Consider the following 22,717-nt stretch of genomic DNA (forward strand, 5'->3'; position numbering starts at 1 on the left):
AAATAGATAATAAACAAATTTGAAATAAACAATGAATAAAAAATAACAGCAAACATTACACTCACAAAAGTTCCAAAACTATAAAGACATTTCAAATGTCATATTATGTGCAAATTTTTAAATTTTAAATTTTACCTTTATTTAACTAGGCAAGTTAGTTAAGAACCAATTCTTATTTTCAATGACGGCCTAGGAACAGTGGGTTAACTGCCTTGTTCAGGGGCAGAACGACAGATTTGTACCTTGTCAGTTCCGGGATTTGAACGTGCAACCTTTCGGTTACTAGTCCAACGCTTTAACCACTAGGCTACGCTGCCGCAAAAGGGAAATAAACATAAATAATGGTGGTATTTACAGTGGTGTTTGTTCTTCACTGGTTGCCTTTTTCTTGTGGCAACAGGTCACAAATCTTGCTGCTGTGATGGCACACTGGTATTTCACCCAATAGATATGGGAGTTTATCAAAATTGGGTTTGTTTTCGAATTCGTTGTGGATCGGTGTAATCTGAGGGAAATATTTGTCTCGAATATGGTCATACATTTGGCAGGAGGTTGGGAAGTGCAGCTCAGTTTCCACCTCATTTTGTGGGCAGTGTGCACATAGCCTGTCATCTCTTGAGAGTCAGGTCTGCCTACGGTGGCCTTTCTCAATAGCAAGGCTATGCTCACTACATTAGTCAAAGCTTTCCTTAAGTTTGGGTCAGTCACAGTGGTCAGGTATTGTGTGTGTGTGTGTGTGTGTGTGTGTGTGTGTGTGTGTGTGTGTGTGTGTCTCTCTCTCTCTCTCTCTCTCTGACATTGCTTGTTTTGCTAGTTCTTTATTTTTTGGATGTGTGTGTATTGTTTTGTATTGCTAGGTATTACTGCACTGTTGGAGGTAGAAACACAAGCATTTTGGTGCACCGGCGATAACATCTTCAAATATGTGTACACGACCAATAAACATTTTATTGGATTTGAACACACAATCCAGGCCTCTCTGTCCATTTAAAGGCACAATATGTAGCTTTGGGCACAACTTTGTGTATTGGAATCTGCCAGTATTCCTTTGAATCCTCCCAGTAGTTGTTTACAATCAGTCAAATTAATTTCTAAAGCCATTTTTACATTAGCAGATGTCAGAAAGTGCTACACAGAAACCCAGCCTAAAACCCCAAACAGCAAGCAATGCAGAAGCACGGTGGCTAGGAAAAACTCTCCAGAAAGGAAGGAACCTAGGAAGAAACCTAGAGAGGAACCAGGCTCTGATGGGTGGTTAGTCCTCTTCTGGCTGTGCCAGGTGGAGATTCTAAGTATAAGTACATGGCCATTAAAGCCAGATTGTTATTCAAGATTTTCATAGGTGACCAGCAGGGTCAAATAATAATCACAGTGGTTGTAGAGGGTGCAACAGGTCAGTACCTCAGGAGTAAATGTTAGTTGGCTTTTTATAGCCAAGCATTCAGAAGTCGAGACAGCAGGTGCGGTAGAGAGAGAGAAAGTCGAAAACAGCTGGTCCGGGGAAAGGTAGCATGTCCGGTGAACAGGTCAGGGTTTCATAGCCGCAGGCTGGGTCAGCAGTACGACAAGGTGGACTGGGGACAGCCAGGAGTCATCAGGCCAGGTAGTCCTGAGGCATGGGCTCAGGTTCTCCGGGAGAGAGGGAGAATTTAGAGGGAGCATACTTTAATTCACACAGGACACCAGATAAGATGGGAGAATTACACCAGCTATAACAGCCTAAACCAATCCCCCCCGGCACATGTGACTATCGCAGCATAGATACCGGCGGCTGAGACGGGGAAGTCAGGGACGATTGATTGATTGCGGTTGTATTCTCTTGGATTGGGAAGTGTGTTTTTGTATGTTTGTGTGTGTCATACCCGTATACCGTGGTATTTAAAGTGACCATGCAGCAGCAGTTAACCTTCATCGTATCTGTTGTCTTCGTCACATGAGCTGACTCATACAATGTGGAATAAATAAAGTTGCCCACTTATTTTTCGATTGTTCGGTTTAAATAAAGAGGTCTCGCTCACCTGATCATTCTTTTACTAATCTCTCATGGACAGACTACTAGATCTGTCATGATGGGATGCACGAGATGATACGCAGCGTTAGTCACTCAGTTTCAAGAAATGGTTTCATACTGTGTACAGTCGTGGCCAAAAGTTTTGAGAATGACACAAATATTAATTTTCACAAAGTTTGCTGCTTCAGTGTCTTTAGATATTTTTGTCAGATGTTACTAGGAATACTGAAGTATAATTATAAGCATTTCATAAGTGTCGAAGGCTTTTATTGACAATTACATGAAATTGATGCAAGAGTCAATATCCTTCTTTTTCAAGACCTCTGCAATCCGCCCTGGCATGCTGTCAATTAACTTCTGGGCCACATCCTGACTGGTGGCAGCCCATTCTTGCATAATCAATGCTTGTAGTTTGTCAGAATTTGTGGGGTTTTGTTTGTCTACCCACCTCTTGAGGATTGACCACAAGTTCTCAATGGGATTAACGAGAGAATCACTGACATGATGTCAATTGGTCCTTTTGTGGCAGGGCTGAAATGCAGTGGAAATATTTTTTGGGGATTCAGTTCATTTGCATGGCAAAGGGGGACTTTGCAATCAATTGTAATTCATCTGATCACTCTTCATAACATTCTGGAGTATATGCAAATTGACATCATACAAACTGAGGCAGCAGACTTTGTGAAAATTAATATTTGTGTCATTCTCAAAACTTTTGGCCACGACTGTATGTTATGCGTTTGATATGGTTTTATAATGTCATATGAATTTATATATTTTAAATATCTGTTTGTTTTTGTGTAGATTCGTCAGTGTTCCAAGAGGATGAAGGAATAGAGATGGATTCAGTCAGCTGGACTTCCAACACTAAACTCCCCGGCACCCAATCAGAGACCCCCATTTCCTCTGGACGCTTCTCATCCTGGGTGACCTTTGACGATGACGAGGAGGACAAGCCCCACCTCCACCGCCGGGAGCAGCCATCCCACATACGATTGGATGATCTCAGCCACTTCCAGGATGCCAACAGTAACCTGATTGGTTCTCCTCCCAACGTTTGGAAGCAGAACGGGAACCAGCAGAACCAGAACCGCCACCTCCTGGACCTGACGCCGGACGGAAACCCTCCTAGAACCCTTCTGACTGAACCTAAAACCGTTCCTCTGCTCCCCGGTAGGACTAAACCTTACACCAAGAAGAACCCTTTCCTGTGTGAAGAGTTCAATGACATCCAGCCCTCTCCCATCAACCCCTTTAGTTCCTACTTTGACTGTAAACAGGAAGTGGCATCACAGACGATCCAGAGTAATGGCTCCGCCCACCACCTGGAGAGCTCTCCCTCTGCCTTCTCCTTCAGCTCTCCTTTCTTCCAGTCGTTCAGCTCCCACAGCCAAGAGGCCAAACGAGAGTCCATTCTAGTCTTCTCCTCCGAGTTTGAGCCCACAAGAGGAGGAGGGGAAGAGACAGTCAGCCATGTCACTCCTCCCTTAGACAGACTAGACCTGGATCAGCTGAGAAACCTCCAGATCACAGACCCAGACGATCCAGGCAGCCCCACTCTGCCTGATGACTCAGTGGAGGATGCGGAGGAGGCGAAGGAAGATGGGTTGGAGGGAGAGGATGAGAGCGCCCCCTACCTCCCAGATCATATGACCCCCCAAGATGGCTGGGCCATGCTGCTCCGTATACCAGAGAAGAAGAACATCATGTCGTCACGCCACTGGGGGCCTATCTATGTCCGTCTGTCTGACGACAGCGTGCTCCAGATGTTCTACGAGAAAGGTCTGGAAAAACCCTTCAGGACCCTGAAACTGGACCCTCGCTACGAGGCGGCTGAACACCGCCTGCAGAACTACGAAGAAGCCGGCCGCGTCCACACGCTAAGTGTGGACCTCGTCCAATACCGCGAGAGGAGGCGAATCCAGGCGAAGTCACCCGTCACCCACCAGCCAATCCGCGAGCAGCTGGTGAAGCTGGGCACCACCTGTTACCACGACTTCCTGAGTTTTCGTCATGCGCTGGTGGAGGTGCTGAGGCGGTTGCCGGCAGTGACAGGTGGAGCGTTGACGGGGTCGCCCATAGGGGCGGGGCTGACAGAGGAGGAGGTTCAGGTGGAGGTGAGGGACGAGTTCTACGGGACGGTCGCTGCGGGAGATGGGAGGATTCTGAAGCAGCTTGTGATGACTCGTGTGCACGTGCTGGCCTTCCTCTCTGGGTCGGCAGGCTGCCGCCTCGGACTCAATGATGTGCAGGTAAAAGAGAAGGAGAGCGTGTTAAAACAGACGTCCAGTTACGAGTGAAAGGGGAGGGTGGTTCATGTTGGGTAGCTTATAGGTGTGTGAAAGGTGGATTTTTGTAGGGATCAAATTGGAACCATTGCTGGCTGCTGAGTGGGAGACGGCTCATAATATTGGCTGGAATGGAGTCAGTGGAATGTTATTAAACGCATCAAACACGTGGTCTCCATGCGTTTGATGCCATTCCGTTGACTCCATTCCAGCCATTATTATGAGCAGTCCTCCCCTCAGCAGCTTCCACTGAATCATTGGTATGAGAGGAGGATTTGGATGGTGAGATGTGTACACATCAGAATTTTGGTCCTGGAGTTCTGCAGACACTTATTCAGACAAAGGTACAAACATTGAAATGCATGTACAGTTGAAGTCGGAAGTTTACATTCAACTTAGCCAAATAAAATTAAACTCAGTTTTTCACAATTCCTGACATTTAATCATAGTAAAAATTCCCTGTCTTAGGTAAGTTAGGATCACCACTTTATTTTAAGAATGTGAAATGTCAGAATAATAGTAGAGAGAATGATTTATTTCAGCTTTCATTTATTTTATCACATTCCCAGTAGGTCAGAAGTTTACATACACTCAGTAAGTATTTGGTAGCATTGCCTTTAAATTGTTTAACTTGAGTCAAACGTTTCGGGTAGCCTTCCACAAGCTTCCCACAATACATTGGGTGAATTTTGGCCCATTCCTCCTGACAGAGCTGGCGTAACTGAGTCAGGTCTGTAGGCCTCCTTGCTCGCACACGCCTTTTCAGTTCTGCCCACATATTTTCTATAGGATTGAGGTCAATCAATCAATCAAATGTATTTATAAAGCCCTTCTTACATCAGCTGATGTCACAAAGTGCTGAACAGAAACCCAGCCTAAAACCCCAAACTGCAAGTAATGCAGGTGTAGAAGCAGGTCAGGGCTTTGTGATGGCCACTCCAATACCTTGACTTTGTTGTCCTTAAGCCATTTTGCCACAACTTTGGAAGTATGCTTAGGGTCATTGTCCATTTGGAAGACCCATTTGCGACCAAGCTTTAACTTCCTGACTGATGTCTTGAGATGTTGCTTCAATATATCCACATAAATGGTTGGGATGGTGTTCTTCGGCTTGCAAGCCTCCCCCTTTTTCCTCCAAACATAATGATGGTCATTATGGCCAAACAGTTCTATTTTTGTTTCATCAGACCAGAGGACATTTCTCCAAAAAGTACGATCTTTGTCCCCATGTGCAGTTGCAAACTGTAGTTTGGCTTTTTTATGGCGGTTTTGGAGCAGTGTTTTTTTCCTTGCTGAGCGGCCTTTCAGGTTATGTCGATATAGGACAAATTTTTACTGTGGATATAGATACTTTTGTACCTGTTTTCTCCAGCATCTTCAGAAGGTCCTTTGCTGTTGTTCTGGGATTGATTTGCACTTTTCGCACCGAAGTACGTTCATCTCAAGGAGACAGAACCTTCCTGAGCGGTATGATGGCTGCGTTGTCCCATGGTGTTTATACTTGCGTACTATTGTTTGTACAGATGAATGTGGTACCTTCAGGCATTTGGAAATTGCTCCCAAGGATGAACCAGACTTGTGGAGTTCTACAAATTTTTTTCTGAGGTCTTGGCCGATTTCTTTTGATTTTCCCATGATGTCAAGCAAAGAGGCACTGATTGTGAAGGTAGGCCTTGAAATACATCCACAGGTACACCTCCAATTGACTCAAATTATGTTAATTAGCCTATCAGAAGCTTCCAAAGCCATGACATTTTCTGGAATTTTCCAAGCTGTTTAAAGGCACATTCAACTTAGTGTATGTAAACTTCTGACCCACTGAAATTGTGATACAGTGAAATAATCTGTCTGTAAACAATTGTTGCAAAATCAAAAATGACGTGTCATGCACAAGTAGATGTCCTAACCGACTTGCCAAAACTATAGTTTGTTGAAAAACGAGTTTTAATGACTCCAACCTAAGTGTATGTAATCTTCTGACTTCAACTGTATACATGAAAGTATTAAACCCCCCTCCTGATGTTGTTCTTCTAGGTCAAAGGTAAGGAGGTGGTCTCCAGACACGACATCATCCCCAACACTACCACACGCTGGATCCGCTTACGTGACTGCGAGCTTCATGACGAACACGCAGACGAACTAGAGTTCCTGTCGTCACGCCAAGTTGTCTTCACACCGCCACCCTGCCGCCGCTTTCAGCTGCTCGCCTTCCGCACGGCATTCGCTGAAAAAACCCTCCCCTTCACGCTGCGCACTGTTGCCTCTGTCCGCGGCGCCGAGGTCACCCTGCAGTCCTGGCTGCTGATGTCACAGGGGTTCTCGTCCAATCGGGACACGTTGAACCTCATCCCCTGCGAGAATGTGGCGGTAAAATAATAATAGAACATTGTGTCTCTTGCAGTTTTATTATTGAACTTCACTTCCCTGAGTCGTTTGCTAACATTCATTATCATGCCTACCCCTAGATCCGCTACCCCATCCCTGAGATTTGGGCCAAGAACTTCCGTCGGGACGGGGTGATGGGGGAGAGGTCACTGAAGGCGAGGTTCAACAAGGGTGCCAGCTTCGGCACGGCGAGTACTTCCGGGTCAGAGCCAGTGATGAGGGTGACCCTTGGCACGGCCAAGTATGAACAGGCTTTTAAAGCTGTGGTGTGGAGGCTCAGCCGCCTGCCTGACAAAAACTCTGGTAAGAAGTTGTTGGGGTCATAATTCAGTAAGAGACCTATTTCTATTCTCACTGTATAAATGCAAGAATACACTGCTATTTCACTAGCGGTGCACAAGCCTTTGGTAAGGAGGGACGGAGTTTGAGGCGATACCCTGCTATTGTCCCTGTGAAAAGGGCCAGATCTATAGTTGTTTTACCAGTCGCACCTGACAGCGGAGAGATGGCTCATTTCAGACACTATTGGTAGGTTTCCCAGACACAGATTAAGCCTGGTCTAAAAACGAACGTTCAATGGAGAATCTCTATTGGAATATATGTATTCTCATTCTTCTGACGATCCATTTGAGGTTTCATCACAGTGCCAGTCAGTATTAGTGGAGCTGGTTTATATTTCACCCAGCTCAGAGGGACAGGACATGGGGGAATGTCTCTATTTCACCCAGCAGTGAGAGATTATGAACATTGATCTGTTTCTGCTGTCATTACACTGTGCAGACTGTCAATAGTCCTTACCCCAGGCACGGTCAATATCCTAGTGTGCGTATGTGTTGTAGAGTTGTTTGTGTGTGTGTACATGCAGGCATGTATCCGTGAAGGATTGCGTGCATCTGCGCCTCTGCGTGTGTGTGTATGCGCCCGTGTATGTGTGTGCACCCATGCACGTGTCTGTGCGTGTGCATGAGTTCGCCCGTGTGTGTGTTCTCCCTGGCCCCAGTCCAGTGTTGGTATGTCTCTGTCAGAATGCGGCCCCCTTCAGGCCTTTCAATAGGCTGTCAGCATGGCTGCCTGTCCTGAGTACTGATTGGCCAGTCAAAGCCCTGGCTGTCACCATACATTACCTCACAAACCCACAGGCCACAGGCTTCTATTGTAAATACATGCTCTGCCACAGGCTGCCCCCCCCCCCCTTCTATTGTGGGCCCCTCTTTTTTTCTCTCCCCTCATTCTCTCCCCCTTTCTTCTTTCTCTCTTTACCCTCTGCCTCTCATCCCCCTCTCACTTTTTGTCCCTCTCTCACTTTTCTTCCCCTTTCCCCTCTCTTTAGCCCTCCTCTCCCTCCTCCTCATCTCACCCTCTCTACTTAACTGGGCCGGGCCAAGCCTGCCCTCCATTTTCTGTCTCTCTTTCTTTTGTTTGCACCGTCTTTTGTCTTTCTGTCTGCCTTGCTTTTTCTTTCTCTCTCCTTCTTTTGTGTTCCTTCTTCTTTCTTCATGCTCATTCGTCCCTTCGTTATATGTGTGCTACAGTCCACACAGTGGTGCCAACTCTGGGGCTGTAATTCCCTGCGCCACAAATGAGAGAAGCATGGCGGTACGCTGGTTCACATTTCACTGCTACAGTCCTCTTCTCCAAAAACAGTGTGCACAACAGAGGATATTCTCTCTGACCTCTGACCTCACGGCACTTCCTGTTTTGACCCCTCTTGGTAGCCCGTCCCGTCCGTTCTTCAGTGTTATGATGTTCTTGGCACAACTCTCGCCCTCTCTGTGGCCCTGTCCAGAGACAACTGCTAGCCCCTTCCCCTAGGCACTTCATGAAGACCTGAAATGAATTGGATAGGCATAGCAATAGTTGTGTTGTCACCTGATGAGTTTGATGTAGATTTCAATATTGCTTACGACTATCCAATCTACACGTGTTTAAGGGAAAGGATTTGCTCTCCCTTTCTGTGCTCTGTGTGTGTGCGTGCGTGTGCGGACCCACCGGGAGGACAATCCTACTCGACCCAGAGTGATCGCTGATGATGAACGTGTGTGTTTGCGTACGTGGTGTGTGTCGATGTGTTCGTCTGCATGTGCGTTTTAATGTACGTTTGTGTCTCCCCCTGGCAGCGTTGGGTCACCCCCACACCTTCTTCTGTCGTCTGGAGCTGGGTTCGGACCGGGAGGTGCCAGCCTCGCTGCAGAGCCACCTGGAGGTAGAGTTTGACATGCCTGCCGCCTCTGCCTCCAAAGCCACCGTCCGCTCCCTCTCTGTAGAGGACAGGGCAGACGCCAAGAAGTGGATCAACTACAAATCACACTACTCCTACCAGGTAATAGACCCGGGGTGTTTGTGCGTGGAGTTGTAGCCTTTTGTGAATGGGCTGACATGGTAAAATGACATACACACACGTTGGGTGTCCTCCATAACCTTCTGGCTCACCTGCGGGAGCTGTTTTCTGTTGTGCGTTTGCCCGTCCAAACATGTAATTAGGCACGATGAGCCACCCCCTCTGGCTCCCACTAACAGTAGCTAACACAGTAGTCGGCACAGTTGCCGCAGATCAACACAAACATCAATTTAACGCAGGGCCTGTAACCACAAAGCATCTCAAGAGTAGGGAGTGCTGATCTAGGATCTGTCCTTATCGTCGTATTCATAATGTTCTAAAAGGCTAAACTGATTATAGGTTAGCGCCCGTACTCTGAGACGCTTTATGGATACGGTCCCAGGCCACACGTATAGTACAGTAGGAAAGCCCCGTTATCGTACAGCACAACAGAAGGAGAGCCATGTTATTATACAGTGAGCTACGCTATAGTAGTAATTATAGCAGTGGTTCGGTTCTCCTACAAGTATTATAGGTCACAAGGACCATTCAAATGAGTCCAAACGAGTCCAACCCAGGGATCTATACCTATATCCAGGTCAAGCCAAGGCATCGGCCTAAGGTAGACACCTCACCAGAACAACCTGGTTTACGTGGTAGGCGACGCTACGCCACTGACCTCTGCTCAGACCTTCCGCAACCTCCGACTTCTCTGTTCTCTATACGGAGACATGGATGGATTGCCTTGATTGTGTGTGGGAATGTGGCATATTATTTTTCTGTCTCATCACTGATCTCACTGTACGGGCTACGGTCGCCACCTTGTGGCCAAAGACAATCGCACCTTCATTTAGGTAGACGGTATCTCCCACTGATCTCTCACTGTTCTTATACGATACAACTTTATGTCCGTGTAGTCACGGCAAACAATGAAAATGTGTCTTCTGCTCCGTTCTCAACCCCCCCAGACAGCACACATCCCACATACAGCTGAGACGAGCACAGGGTCAAGCTGCATTGCAGTTCTTGTTTTGAGACTCCACAACAGATCTCTAGAGATGTTTTAGTGCTTATAAGCAGTAGGCCTCCATAGGTGTCCTTGCGTTTGCCTTTCTGACCGTTGTCCCTCCTGTCCCCCAGGTGCCTATAGAACAGAAGACAGGCGGCCTCTCAGAGAGCAGCAGCCCTACACTGGACCAGGACCAGCCTGGAGAATGTGCACAGCAGTGAACACACACAGACAGACAGACGGATGTAGGGAGGGCGGGAGGATATGATGACTGTTTTTTTCACAGGAGAAGGGAGAAAAGTCACTTTTTGCACTTTGAAGAACTATACCGGAGGACTAGTTGGCCGATGTTTGTGCATAGATTGGATGTGGACTGAATGTACACTGGACGTAACTGATTCTCGGTAGGTCATCAACTTGACATGGGTGCTAGACTAGATCTACACTAGACCAACTGGTTATAGACGAGATGTAGACTGGTATGACGAGATGTACTACCACCGGACAGTTTATTAGGTACACCACCCCGTTCACGAAAATGGATCGCTCCTACAGACAGTGAGTCAGGTGGCCAAAGCAGGCAGGCAGGCATCGAGGCACTCAGTTACTGTTCAGTTGAATGTTATAATGGGCAAAACAAGTGACCTAAGCAACTATGAGTGTGTTATGATCGACGGTGCCAGGCGCGCCGGTTCCAGTATCTCAGAAACGTCCAGCCTCCTGGGCTTTTCACGCACAACAGTATCTAGGGTGAATGGTGCGACAAACAAAAACCATCCAGTCAGCGGCAGTTCTGTGGGTGAAAACAGCTCGTTGATCAGAGAGTTTGAAGGAATCAGCGAGAATCGTGCGATTCAGGCGGGCCACAGTCAGGCAAATAACGGCGCAGTACAACAGCGGTGAGCAGAACGGCATCTCGGAACGCACAACTCGTCGGTCCTTGTCATGGATGGGCTATCGCAGCAGACAACCACACCGGGTTTCATTCCTATCAGCTAAAAACAAGAAGAAGCGGCTCCAGTGGGCACGCGATCACCAACACTAGACAATTGAGAAGTGGAAAAACATTGCCTGGAACATGACAGTGAGTTCAGTTTACTTAAGTGTCCTGGTCAGTCCCCAGACCTGGTCAGTCCCCAGACCTGGTCAGGCCCCAGACCTCAACCCAATAGAGTATCTTTAGGATGAGATGGAACGGGCTGTTCACAGCATGACTATACCGCCATCCAATCTGCAGCAACTGCGTGATGCCGTCATGTCCACATGGGCCAGCATCCCTGTTTAATGTTTCCGACACCTTGTGGAATGCCCCAAATAATTCAGGCTGTTCTGGAGGCAAAGGGGGGGTCCGACACCGGTACTAGATGTGTGTACCTAATAAACTGGTCGGTGAGTGTAGACTGGACTTTGTTGTAGACTGGACTGGACTAAGCTGGTTGTAGAATGGATATGACTAGATGTAAACTGGATATAGACTCTACTTAATCTAGTCGTAGACTGGATATGACTAGATGTAAACTGGATATAGACTGGACTGGTTGTAGACTAGGGAAACTCAGCAGGAGGCTAATTAAGGATCTTGCTTTGTTCATTTGTTTGTTTTCTTAAAAATGCTGATTTGGCCAGACTAGTCTTACTGAGGGAGAGCTATTAGTTTTATATGATGATTCATTTTTTGTGAGTGGATCGGCTTGGCCTTGTGGTCTTACCCCACTGGGGTACAGCAAGGGCAACGTTACAGATCGTTCAGATAGTGTAGAACAGATGATTGTCTGTGAGAGTCAAATATTGCGGTATGATGGGGATTAGTTTGACATTGTAAAGCCTGGCATTTCAGTAAACCAGGACTTTGAGATGTGAAATAAGTGCCCTTATTTCAGGAGTACAGTCATTACAGTCTTAGTGGATTTCATGCACTCCGAGGCTAATCGAAGCACTAGCTAATGTGCTTCTACAGTACGTGTTTGCTTCAGTGTTCATTGGCCTTCCACACAATTCTCAATCAATAGATTTAAGAGCCTTACATTAGTTTACATAGTAGAAACAAAATGGCTCTTCAATATGCCACCTAGATTTAAAAAAAAAATCATTTCACGCAGTGTAGACCTTGAAACTTACTAGTTCTACGTATTTTCAACAGTTTATTTTTTACTTCCAGTGTCAGTGTTGGTTCACTATTCAGTATTCGACTGAATGCTCTTGTGTTCAGTCAGGTGTTAGGTAAGCATAAATGCTTTTTGCTTTTCTCTCTCGCAAAGTTGAATGTTCTTCCGAAAGGTCTTCTAGGTACTTTGGTCCTGTCATTTCACATAGTAGTCTTAACCAGTCTATACGTGAGTTAACAACAGTCAATACTGCTATTGGTGATGATGATGATGCAGAGTTCTAATACGCTAACGATACTGTAGTTTGGCTATTTTGGCTGTACTTGGTCATATAATGAAAACTGCAGCATTTTTTAAAATATTTTTTTTTGTTTTTATAAATGTGCTTTACATGTACAATGTGCATCCGTACTACTAACATTGACTCAACGTGGACAAGATACTGTATGTACAAAATATAAATATATTCTGCAATGGACATCATCTCCAGGTCTAAACTGATGTAGACTTGTTCTAGCTGCTCCATTGTGTAGTTGGTCACAATTGTAGGTTACTGTTGTCGTTCAGTTGGTACATTTTGTGCAAAACAAAAATGCTTCTTTATGAAAATTGGCCTACTTGAAGCATCTCGAAACATCCCTTAGCAGAGGGAATTTTGTTCTCAACAGTGCAATAAATCAAACTCAACAAATGTACTGATAAGGGGGGGGGGGGGTTGTTGTCGTTTAGGACGATGCACAATGTGTTCTTGTCGCGAGGAAACATGAAATAATGAATTGTAATTGTATAGAGAGTGAATAGTTTATCTTTTTTTTCCCTTCTAGATGGTGAACAGGTTTTTCATGTGAAATTTTGTCTCGTGAGTGGAATGTTAGAAAATAGGTCTTCACACGGGATCTGGGTTACCTAGTTTACCATCTCTGAGAAAAAAGACATGGAAATGGGTAAATCCAGATCTGGATGGGAAACTAGTCCAGAAAATCATATACAATAGAACATTTGAATCATTTTAAAAGATTTTCAAGCTCAAGATATCTAGACCTCATTTGATTTTCGAAGAAAAGCCTGTTGTATAAAAGCCCAGTACATTTCAATGGTTTTCCAAGAAAGATTTAACTCGTTAGAAAAAAAAATAACTGATGCAGTCTGACAACATTGTCATTTTTATTCTTTATGACAAAACATCATATGACTGTGCTCTGCTTCTGTGTACCTAAAAAAGATGCATTGTGGGTCATGGGATTAGTCTGTTTTGGTAACATGGTTTTGTGTTCCGTACATCATTAGCTGCAACCTGTAAATAATCCATTCTGCAACACTAGACGGATAAGATCTGTTCCTTTGACAGATCCAATTGGAGTACTCAAGAATGTTAGAGGTATATTTGCTGAAAATTATACTTTAAACTGGACAAAGGAATTAAATATATTTTTCTCTTGAGTATTGCTTTTTTTCAGCTTTTTTAACTACACCCAGGAGGCCCTGCAAAACAAAACACCACTAACACACAAGACAGTTAGACAATCCTAGAATACACACTGCTACACACTAGCTGTTCTTGCGAATTCCTTTTTCTGCTGTTGCTTTGTTCTCTGTTGCGTTGTTCCTCAACCAAGCTGTGAGCACCTGTTTTCTTCTTATTTACAATGACGGCCTACCGGGGAACAGTGGGTTAACTGCCTTGTTCAGAGACAGATTTTTACCTTGTCAGCTAGGAGATTCGATCGAGCAGCGTTTCGGTTACTGGCCCATCGCTCTAACCACTAGGCTACCTGCCGCCCCACCAGGCTACCTGCCGCCCCACCAGGCTACCTGCCGCCCCACTAGGCTACCTGCCGCCCCACCAGGCTACCTGCCGCCCCACCAGGCTACCTGCCGCCCCACCAGGCTACCTGCCGCCCCACCAGGCTACCTGCTTCAGTTCCATTCTAGTTCAGTTCCATTCTAGTCCAGTTCCAGTCAACTCAGAAATTCTATATGCAACATGAATAAAACAAATGACACAATATATAAATTAAAGAGCCGTTTCCATTGTCCAATCTGATTCCTCAATTCAACATTTACAAACTGGTTGGTCATCATAAAAATTAAAAAAACGTTTATTCTCACACCCGCTAGATGCAGTGAAATATGTTGTTTTACAGGGTCATCCATAGTACGAGGTTCGGGAACCACTGCCCCAATCAACTGGAGAACCAATAGAATCCAGCCTCTCGGCCGTGGTTCTCATTCTCCCTGGTGTGTGGCAACACCTTGGATTCCTGCAGTTTGATGACCTGCTCCTTGGTGTGTCTACGTTCTCTGCTTCTGAGGAGCGCCAGGATTTGGGTTGCAGGACGGTGGACGCCTTTGCTCCTCTTGCCCCCAGCGGGGCTGCCCATGACGCGCTGTGCTCCTCGTTAGAGCTGGGCCTGGGGTTAACACAGACGCACACGGCTCAGCAGCATCAGGACATCCCCGTGGAAGGCCCGCGTCAGGATACCATACAGGAATGGGTTGGCACACGAGTTCCATGGATAGAACAGCAGCAGCAGCACCTAGGAAGGATAGACGGAAGAAAAGATAAGCAGGTGTCAAGATGAGGATGAGCAGATGAAGAAGAAAGATTGAATAAAGATTTTTGAAGATGAGGATGAATGAAGGTAACACATAGCAGGATGAAGGACTTGAATTCAAGTCATTCCATTCGATCAACCAATAGGATGAATAAAGGAGTGATGTGGAGAACTAACAGACACAAGAAGTTGAAGATGTTCACGGCCATACGTTTGGCCATGCTGGCATCCCCTCGGCTCGACAGATGCTGCTGATTGTGCGCCATACAGTCGATGTGCACGTCGTGCACACCACAAAAGCCAACACATTCGGCGCAAGCAGGGCTACCACGTAGACCATGGCGGGCGGTCGAGTCTGTGTCCATGAGCAGACAGATAACTCTCTTGTAGCTAACACCAGGCACAGCAGCCAGCCGGCTAGCATTAGCACCGCTACATGGCAGCCAGCGTGTAGACTGACAGCTCGCTGGCGAACACTGTGAGCGCCCCGGCCAATTGGCAGCCGGCTCCAGTCTGCCAGTCGATGGCGTAGTGGTGGGACCGGGAGCGCATGTAGAGGTCCACGGTGAGCAGGAGGTACATGCCCATGTAGAGGTCTGCCAAGGCAAGGTTGCTTAGGAGGAAGCGGATGATTGTCAGTTTGTTGTGGCTGGTCAGCAGGATGAACAGGACCAGGAGGTTAGCAAGGACGGCTAGCAGGCTGACCAGCCACACCGACACCTGCATGAACCCCAGGCTCATCACGACCTCACAGGGGTTGAAGGTGTCCCAAAGGACCTCCTTGGATCGCTGACTTTTGGCAGAGCTGGTCAGGTTGCAAATTATAGACTCCACGTGTCTAGAAGATTTAAGACCCACATGAGCATTGTCCCATACAAATACACTAATATGTTAAATACAGTCGCTAGTGAAAGTCTACACACCCCTTGCACAATCTTCCCGTTTTGCAGCCTTAAAATTGTATCTAAAAAGGATTACATTTTTCCTACTGATCTATAGAAAAAATGTCTGAATACTTATTGATTGCGTATGTCTTCACACCCAGAGTTAATATTTTGTGGAACACCTTTGGCGACCATTACAGCTGTGAATATTTTTTCTAGCAATCTTGCACAGCTCTTAACCCCTGTAAGTCTAGGAGGTTGGGGGAGGGAATATTGAATTGGGCCTTTACTACGATAGCCCAGAGAAACGCATTGAATAACACATTCATAAATGTATCATAAGAAGTGTCTGTCTTATATCTAGGCGATATAGGAAAGCGCAGGAAATACACTACATGACAAAAAGTATGTGGACACCTGCTTGTCGAACATCTCATTCCAAAATCATGGACATTAATATGGAGTTGGTCCCCACCTTTGCTGCTATAACAGCCTCCACTCTTCTGAGAAGGCTTTCCACTTGATGTTGGAACATTGCTGCGGGGACTTGCTTCCATTTAGCCACAAGAGCATTAGTGAGGTCGGGCACTGATGTTGGGCAATTAGGCCTGGCTCGCAGTCGGCGTTCCAATTCATCCCAAAGGTTGCCACAAAGTTGGAAGCACAGAATCATCTAGAATGTCATTGTATGCTGTGGCGTTAAAATGTCCCTTCACTGGAACTAAGGTGCCTAGCCTGAACCATGAAAAACAGCCCCAGCCCCAGACCATAATTCCTCCTCCATCAAACTTTACAGTTGGCACTATGCGTTGGGGAGGGTAGCGTTCTCCAGGCATCCGCCACACCCAGATTTGTCCATTGGATTGCCAGATGGTGTGATTCATGACTTCAGAGAACCTGTTTCCACTGCTCTCGAGTCCAATGGCGACCGAGCTTTACACCACTCCAGCCGACGCTTGGCATTGCGCATGGTGATTTTAGGCTTGTGTGCGGCTGCTCGGCCATGGAAACCCATTTCACGAAGCTCCCAATGAACAGTTATTGTGCTGACGTTGCTTCTAGAGTCAGTTTGGAACACGGTAGTGAGTGTTGGAACCGAGGACTGACGATTTTTACACGCTATGCGCTTAACCACTCAGCGATCCGTTCTGTGAGATTGTGTGGCCTACCACTTCGCGGCTGAGCCGTTTTTGCTCCTAGACTTTTCCACTTCACAATAACAGCACTTACAGATGGCCAGGGCAGAAATTTGACGGTGCCACGTTGAAAGTCACTGAGCTCTTCTGTAAGACCATTCTACTGACAATGTTTGTCTATGGAGATTGCATGGCGGTGTGCTCGATTTTATACACCTGTCAGCAACAGGTGTCACTGAAATTGCAGAATCCACTAATTTGAAGGGGTGTCTACATACTTTTGTATATAATGTGGAAGGGGTTGTCTAAACCTCAACCCGAACGTTTCCTGACTTGATCAAGGAGAGTTGTTGTCCACACTCCTCTTCTGGTGTAAAATTTAAAGCATTCAAAGCATAACCACGCAAGACGTCTGAGTTATCAATAGCCAATGCTTGATCCTTTAAGTGTTTCCTTGAAGCCAAGGCCAATTGTTAAAATTAACACACTGATGATCCTGAACCATAATCTGTCTGGAATGGTTTGCTTCAAAACTGTTGTCCGTCTACATGCATAGCCATGAATTCCAAATGATAATGTTTGAAGTTCAAAGGATTCTTATTATATGAACCTGTAAAACTATCATTGTTATCATTGATAACTATGCATTTTGATAGTGGTCCTAGAAACCAATTATCTTGATTGCACACGCGGTTACCTGAAGCTAAACTAATTGTCTTCATACACCCTTTCAATTGGTTACTTTGCAGTTGTTGACAATAGAGCTTGGGCATGTCCAAGTTTCACGACTGGAGATAGTTACTTTCTTGACAAAAAGGGACGCCGATACTATGTGAATACGGTAACGTACATCCCCAAACACCCATCAGGCAAAACTCATATTTACAACGCACCAGGCGAATTTTAATGTCCAAACCATTCAACATGAGTTTCTCTTAAAATAAAATGTCACTGTATATAAGTCCAATGATTTCAAATATTGCACTATCCGATGAATTTGCAGCCCCTTTAGTCAGTCCGCTGTTAGCCCTTGCAGAGTCGGGTCACGTTAATTTGCCCCGCTGAGTCCTTGGAAAACAAACCCGCTGAAAATTGCGTCACCAGAGTGTCAGCACTATAATTCAAAATGCTTTCTATAACGGCTCGATATGGTTATGTAACGTTACTACTTCTCTGACTGATTAAACGATTACCCAAGGAAACATCCACCTGTGTGAAAACATGTTTACTATTGGATAATTGATAAGACCTACAGGTGTTCCGGCGTCAACCACTATCGCTAATACGTACAATATTTGTTCCATTAGGTTAAGTGACTTTGACACTTAGGTATAGCAAGGTATTATTCAGATCAACATAATCTTCACCATTGCGAGCTATGAAGAACTCCAAATGTGCTGTATCCGAGATTGCTGAGAGGCTGTATTTGAATGTATGTATTTTTCTCAGTAATGTTTGTGTAAATGGAAGGGTGAATAAATCCAACTCTGATTTGGTGCACTCCCCAGACATACTATGTTATAGAGCCATCACACCTTTAAAATATGTTTTAAACAACCTTGCTGTGTTTGCTCTGTGAGGCCTCCATGCTGCTCGTTTCCTTTTATGTGGGGACTGTCAAGCTGCCATGGATAGATGTTACTACACAGTGTGTTTTAGGCTAATTAAGTAACTTAATGACATGGTCTATCCATGAGTGCAAAGAACCACTTTCGCTAATACGTACAAATGTGAGCTCTCATCTGAACATGAATAAATAGGTAACTTGAATTGGGTCTACAAGCAACAGTGCGAGATAAACAATATACTGTATATTTAGTTTGGCAGTTTCCCCAGTCATGGCAGGGCCTGGCCACTAGAGGGAACTACCAGCAAGCAAACGGTCAGTCATTTGAGGAACTCATCAAGCCCAATCTTCTTGTATTTTATGGGGAGCGTTCATCTGCCCAGGCGTTGCTGACACATGCCTGGGGCGTATTCATTACGCCAATTCTGTTGGAAAATGTTTCTTAAACGGAAGCAAATGGAACGAAACGAAGAGGGACCTACCTGAATTTGCCCAATAGAAACTATTGTTTTGCTTGGTTTGCTTCCGTTTGGTTATTAAACTGCAAACGGTTTACATAATGATTACACCCCAGATCTTTCAACACTTGGATTGTTTTTTTAGCAAAGGAGGCTGGTGGGAGGAGCTATAGGAGGACGGGGTCATTGGAATGGTATGAATGGAACGGAGTCTAACTTTATTTGTCACATGCGCCGAATACATGTGTAGACCTTACAGTGAAATGCATACTTACAAGCCCTTAACCAACAGTGCAGTTCAAGAAAGAGTTAAGAAAATATTTATCTAATAAGATAAAGTATAAAAAGTAACATCATAAAATAACAATAACGAGGCTAAATACACGGGGTACCGAGTCAATGTGCGGGGGGTACAGGTTAGTCGAGGTAATTTGTACACGTAGTTAGGGGTGAAGTGACTATGCATTGATAATAAACGGTGAGTAGCATCAGTGTAAAAACAAATGGGGGGGTGTCAATGTGAATAATCCGGGGACCATTTGGTTAATTGTTCAGCAGTCTTATGGTTTAGGAGTAGAAGCTGTTAAGAAGCCTTTTGGTCCTAGACTTGGTGCTCCGGTACCGCTTGCCGTGCGGTAGCAGAGAAAACAGTCTATGACTTGGGTGACTGGAGTCTTTTACAATTTTGTGGGTATTCCTCTGACGTCGTCTAGTCTATAGATCCTGGATGACAGGAAGCTTGGCTCCAGTGATGTACTGGGCCGTACGCGTTACCCTCTGTAGCACCTAACGGTCAGATAACGAGCAGTTACCATACCAGAGATGCAACCGGTCAGGATGCTCTAGATGGTGCAGCTGTAGAACTTTTTGAGAATCTGGGGACCCATACCAAATTTTGTCAGTCTCCTGAGGGGGAAAAGGTGTTGTCGTGCCCTCTTCACAACTGTCTTGGACCATTATAGTTTGTTGGTGATGTGGACACCAAGGAACTTGAAACTCTCGACCTGCTCCACTACAGCCCTGTTGATGTTAATGGGGGCCGGTTTGGCACCCCTTTTCTTGTAGTCCATGATCAGTTCCTTTGTCTTGCTCACATTGAGGGAGAGGTTGTTGTCCTAGCACCACACTGACAGTTCTCTGACCTCCTCCCTACAGGCTGTCTCATCATTGTCGGTGATCAGGCCTACCACTGTTGTGTGTCAACAAACTTAATGATGGTGTTGGAGTTGTGTTTGGCGACGCAGTCGTGGGTGAACAGGGAGTACAGGAGGAGACTAAGCACACACCCCTGAGGGGCCCCAGTGTTGAGGATCAGTGTTGCAGACGTGTTGTTACCTACCCTTACCACCTGGGGGAGGCAGGCCAGGAAGTCCAGGATCCAGTTGCAGAAGGAGGTGTTTAGTCCCAAGGTCCTTAGCTTAGCAATGAGCTTTGTGGGCACTATATGGTGATGAATGTCAATGAACAGCATTCTCACATACAGTTGAAGTCGGAAGTTTACATACACTTAGGTTGGAGTCATTAAAACTCGTTTTTCAACCACTCCACAAATTTCTTGTTAACAAAATATAGTTTTGGCAAGTCGGTTAGGACATCTACTTTGTGCATGACACAAGTCATTTTTCCTACAATTGTTTACAGACAGATTATTTCACTTATAATGTATCAAAATTCCAGTGGGTCAGAAGTTTACATACACTAAATTGACTGTGCCTTTAAACAGCTTGGAAAATTCCAGAAAATGATGTCATGGCTTTAGAAGCTTCTAGTAGGCTAATTGACATCATTTGAGTCAATTAGAGGTGTACCTGTGGATGTATTTCAAGGCCTACCTTCAAACTCAGTGCCTCTTTGCTTGACATCATGGGAAATTCAAAAGAAATCAGCCAAGACCTCAGAAAAAAAATGTAGACCTCCACAAGTCTGGTTCATCCTTGGGAGCAATTTCCAAGGTTGATCTGTACAAACAATAGTACACAAGTATAAACACCATGGGACCACGCAGCCGTCATACCGCTCAGGAAGGAGACACAATCTTTCTCCTAGAGATGAACATACTTTGGTGTGAAAAGTGCAAATCCATCCCAGAACAACAGCAAAGGACATTGTGAAGATGCTGGAGGAAACAGGTAAAAAAGTAACTATATCCACAGTAAAACGAGTCCTATATCGACATAACCTGAGCAAGGAAGAAGCCACTGCTCCAAAACCGCCATAAAAAAGCCAGACTACGGTTTGCAACTGCACATGGGGACAAAGATCGTACGTTTTGGAGAAATGTCCTCTGCTCTGATTGAACAAAAATAGAACTGTTTGGCCATAATGACCATCGTTATGTTTGGAGGAAAAAGGGGGAGGCTTGCCAGCCAAAGAACACCTTCCCATCCATGAAGGACGGGGTGGCAGCATCATGTTATGGGGGTGCTTTGCTGCAGGAGGGACTGGTGCACTTCACAAAATAGATGGCAACATGAGGAATGAAAATTATGTGGATATATTGAAGCAACATCTCAAGACATAAGTCAGGAAATTAAAGCTTGGTCACAAATGGGTCTTCCAAATGGACAATGACCCCAAGCATACAGTCGTGGCCAAAAGTTTTGAGAATGACACTGTCACGGCTGTTTAAAGAAGAGGACCATGGTGCAGCGTTGTGAGCGTACATGTTCTTTTATTAATAAAAATGACCCCGAACAAAACAACACTACAAAAACAAACCGTGAAGCTATAGGCTATGTGCCCTAAACAAAGTCAACTTCCCACAAAGACAGGTGAAAAAAAGGGCTACCTAAGTATGGTTCTCAATCAGAGACAACGATAGACAGCTGTCCCTGATTGAGAACCCTACCCGGCCAAAACATAGAAATACAAAACATAGAACATAGAATACCCACCCCAACTCACGCCCTGACCAAACCAAAATAGAGACATAAAAAGGATCTATAAGGTCAGGGCGTGACAGACTCAAATATTAATTTCCACAAAGTTTGCTGCTTCAGTGTCTTTAGATATTTTTGTCAGATGTTACTATGGAATACTGAAGTATAATTACAAGCATTTCATAAGTGTCAAAGGTTTTTATTGACAGTTACATGAAGTTGATGCAAAGAGTCAATATTTGCAGTGTTGACCCTTCTTTTTCAAGACCTCTGCAATCCGCCCTGGCATGCTGTCAATTAACTTCTGGGCCACATCCTGACTGATGGCAGCCCATTCTTGCATAATAAATACTTGTAGTTTATCAAAATTTGTGGGTTTCTGTTTGTCCACCCACCTCTTGAGGATTGACCACAAGTTCTCAATGGGATTAAGGTCTGGGGAGTTTCCTGGCCATGGACCCAAAATATTGATGTTTTGTTCCCCGAGCCACTTAGTTATCACTTTTGCCTTATGGCAAGGTGCTCCATCATGCTGGAAAAGGCATTGTCCGTCACCAAACTGTTCCTGGATGTTTGTGAGAAGTTGCTCTCGGAGGATGTGTTGGTACCATTCTTTATTCATGGCTGTGTTCTTGGGCAAAATTGTGAGTGAGCCCACTCCCTTGGCTGAGAAGCAACCCCACACATGATTGGTCTCAGGATGCTTTACTGTTGGCATGACACAGTACTGATTGTAGTGCTCACCTTGTCTTCTCCGGACAAGCTTTTTTCCAGATGCCCCAAACAATCGGAAAGGGGATTCATCAGAGAAAATTACTTTACCCCAGTCCTCAGCAGTCCAATCCCTGTACCTTTTGCAGAATATCAGTCTGTCCCTGATGTTTTTCCTGGAGAGAAGTGGCTTCTTTGCTGCCCTTCTTGACACCAGGCCATCCTCCAAAAGTCTTCGCCTCACTGTGCGTGTAGATGCACTCACACCTGCCTGCTGCCATTCCTGAGCAAGCTCTGTACTGGTGGTGCCCCGATCCCGCAGCTGAATCAACTTTAGGAGACGGTCCTGGTGCTTGCTAGACTTTCTTGGGCGCCCTGAAGCCTTCTTCACAACAATTGAACTGCTCTCCTT

The 22,717-nt window shown here is 45.4% G+C and overlaps 2 protein-coding genes across 4 annotated transcripts in view; one reads left to right on the forward strand and one right to left on the reverse strand.

Moving 5' to 3' along the window:
- Positions 1-13,555, forward strand: part of ston2 (stonin 2) — a 59,721-nt gene extending 46,166 nt beyond the window's left edge. For all 3 annotated transcript variants that reach the window (XM_039009905.1, XM_039009906.1, XM_039009907.1), the window contains 5 exons: positions 2,816-4,263; positions 6,334-6,666; positions 6,765-6,987; positions 8,802-9,004; positions 10,142-13,555. In XM_039009905.1, the coding sequence (XP_038865833.1) occupies positions 2,816-4,263; positions 6,334-6,666; positions 6,765-6,987; positions 8,802-9,004; positions 10,142-10,231 (2,297 nt within the window). In that variant the 3' untranslated portion in view covers positions 10,232-13,555. The remainder of the gene's footprint in view (positions 1-2,815; positions 4,264-6,333; positions 6,667-6,764; positions 6,988-8,801; positions 9,005-10,141) is intronic.
- A 1,547-nt stretch (positions 13,556-15,102) lies between these two features.
- The window catches only part of LOC120060081 (lutropin-choriogonadotropic hormone receptor-like), a 39,119-nt gene continuing 31,504 nt past the window's right edge, over positions 15,103-22,717 (reverse strand). The window contains exon 2 of the mRNA XM_039009144.1: positions 15,103-15,508. Coding sequence (XP_038865072.1) covers positions 15,103-15,508 — 406 coding nt within the window. The remainder of the gene's footprint in view (positions 15,509-22,717) is intronic.

Source organism: Salvelinus namaycush, chromosome 15 (assembly GCF_016432855.1).
Source record: "Salvelinus namaycush isolate Seneca chromosome 15, SaNama_1.0, whole genome shotgun sequence".
In the NCBI taxonomy this organism is placed as follows: domain Eukaryota; kingdom Metazoa; phylum Chordata; class Actinopteri; order Salmoniformes; family Salmonidae; genus Salvelinus; species Salvelinus namaycush.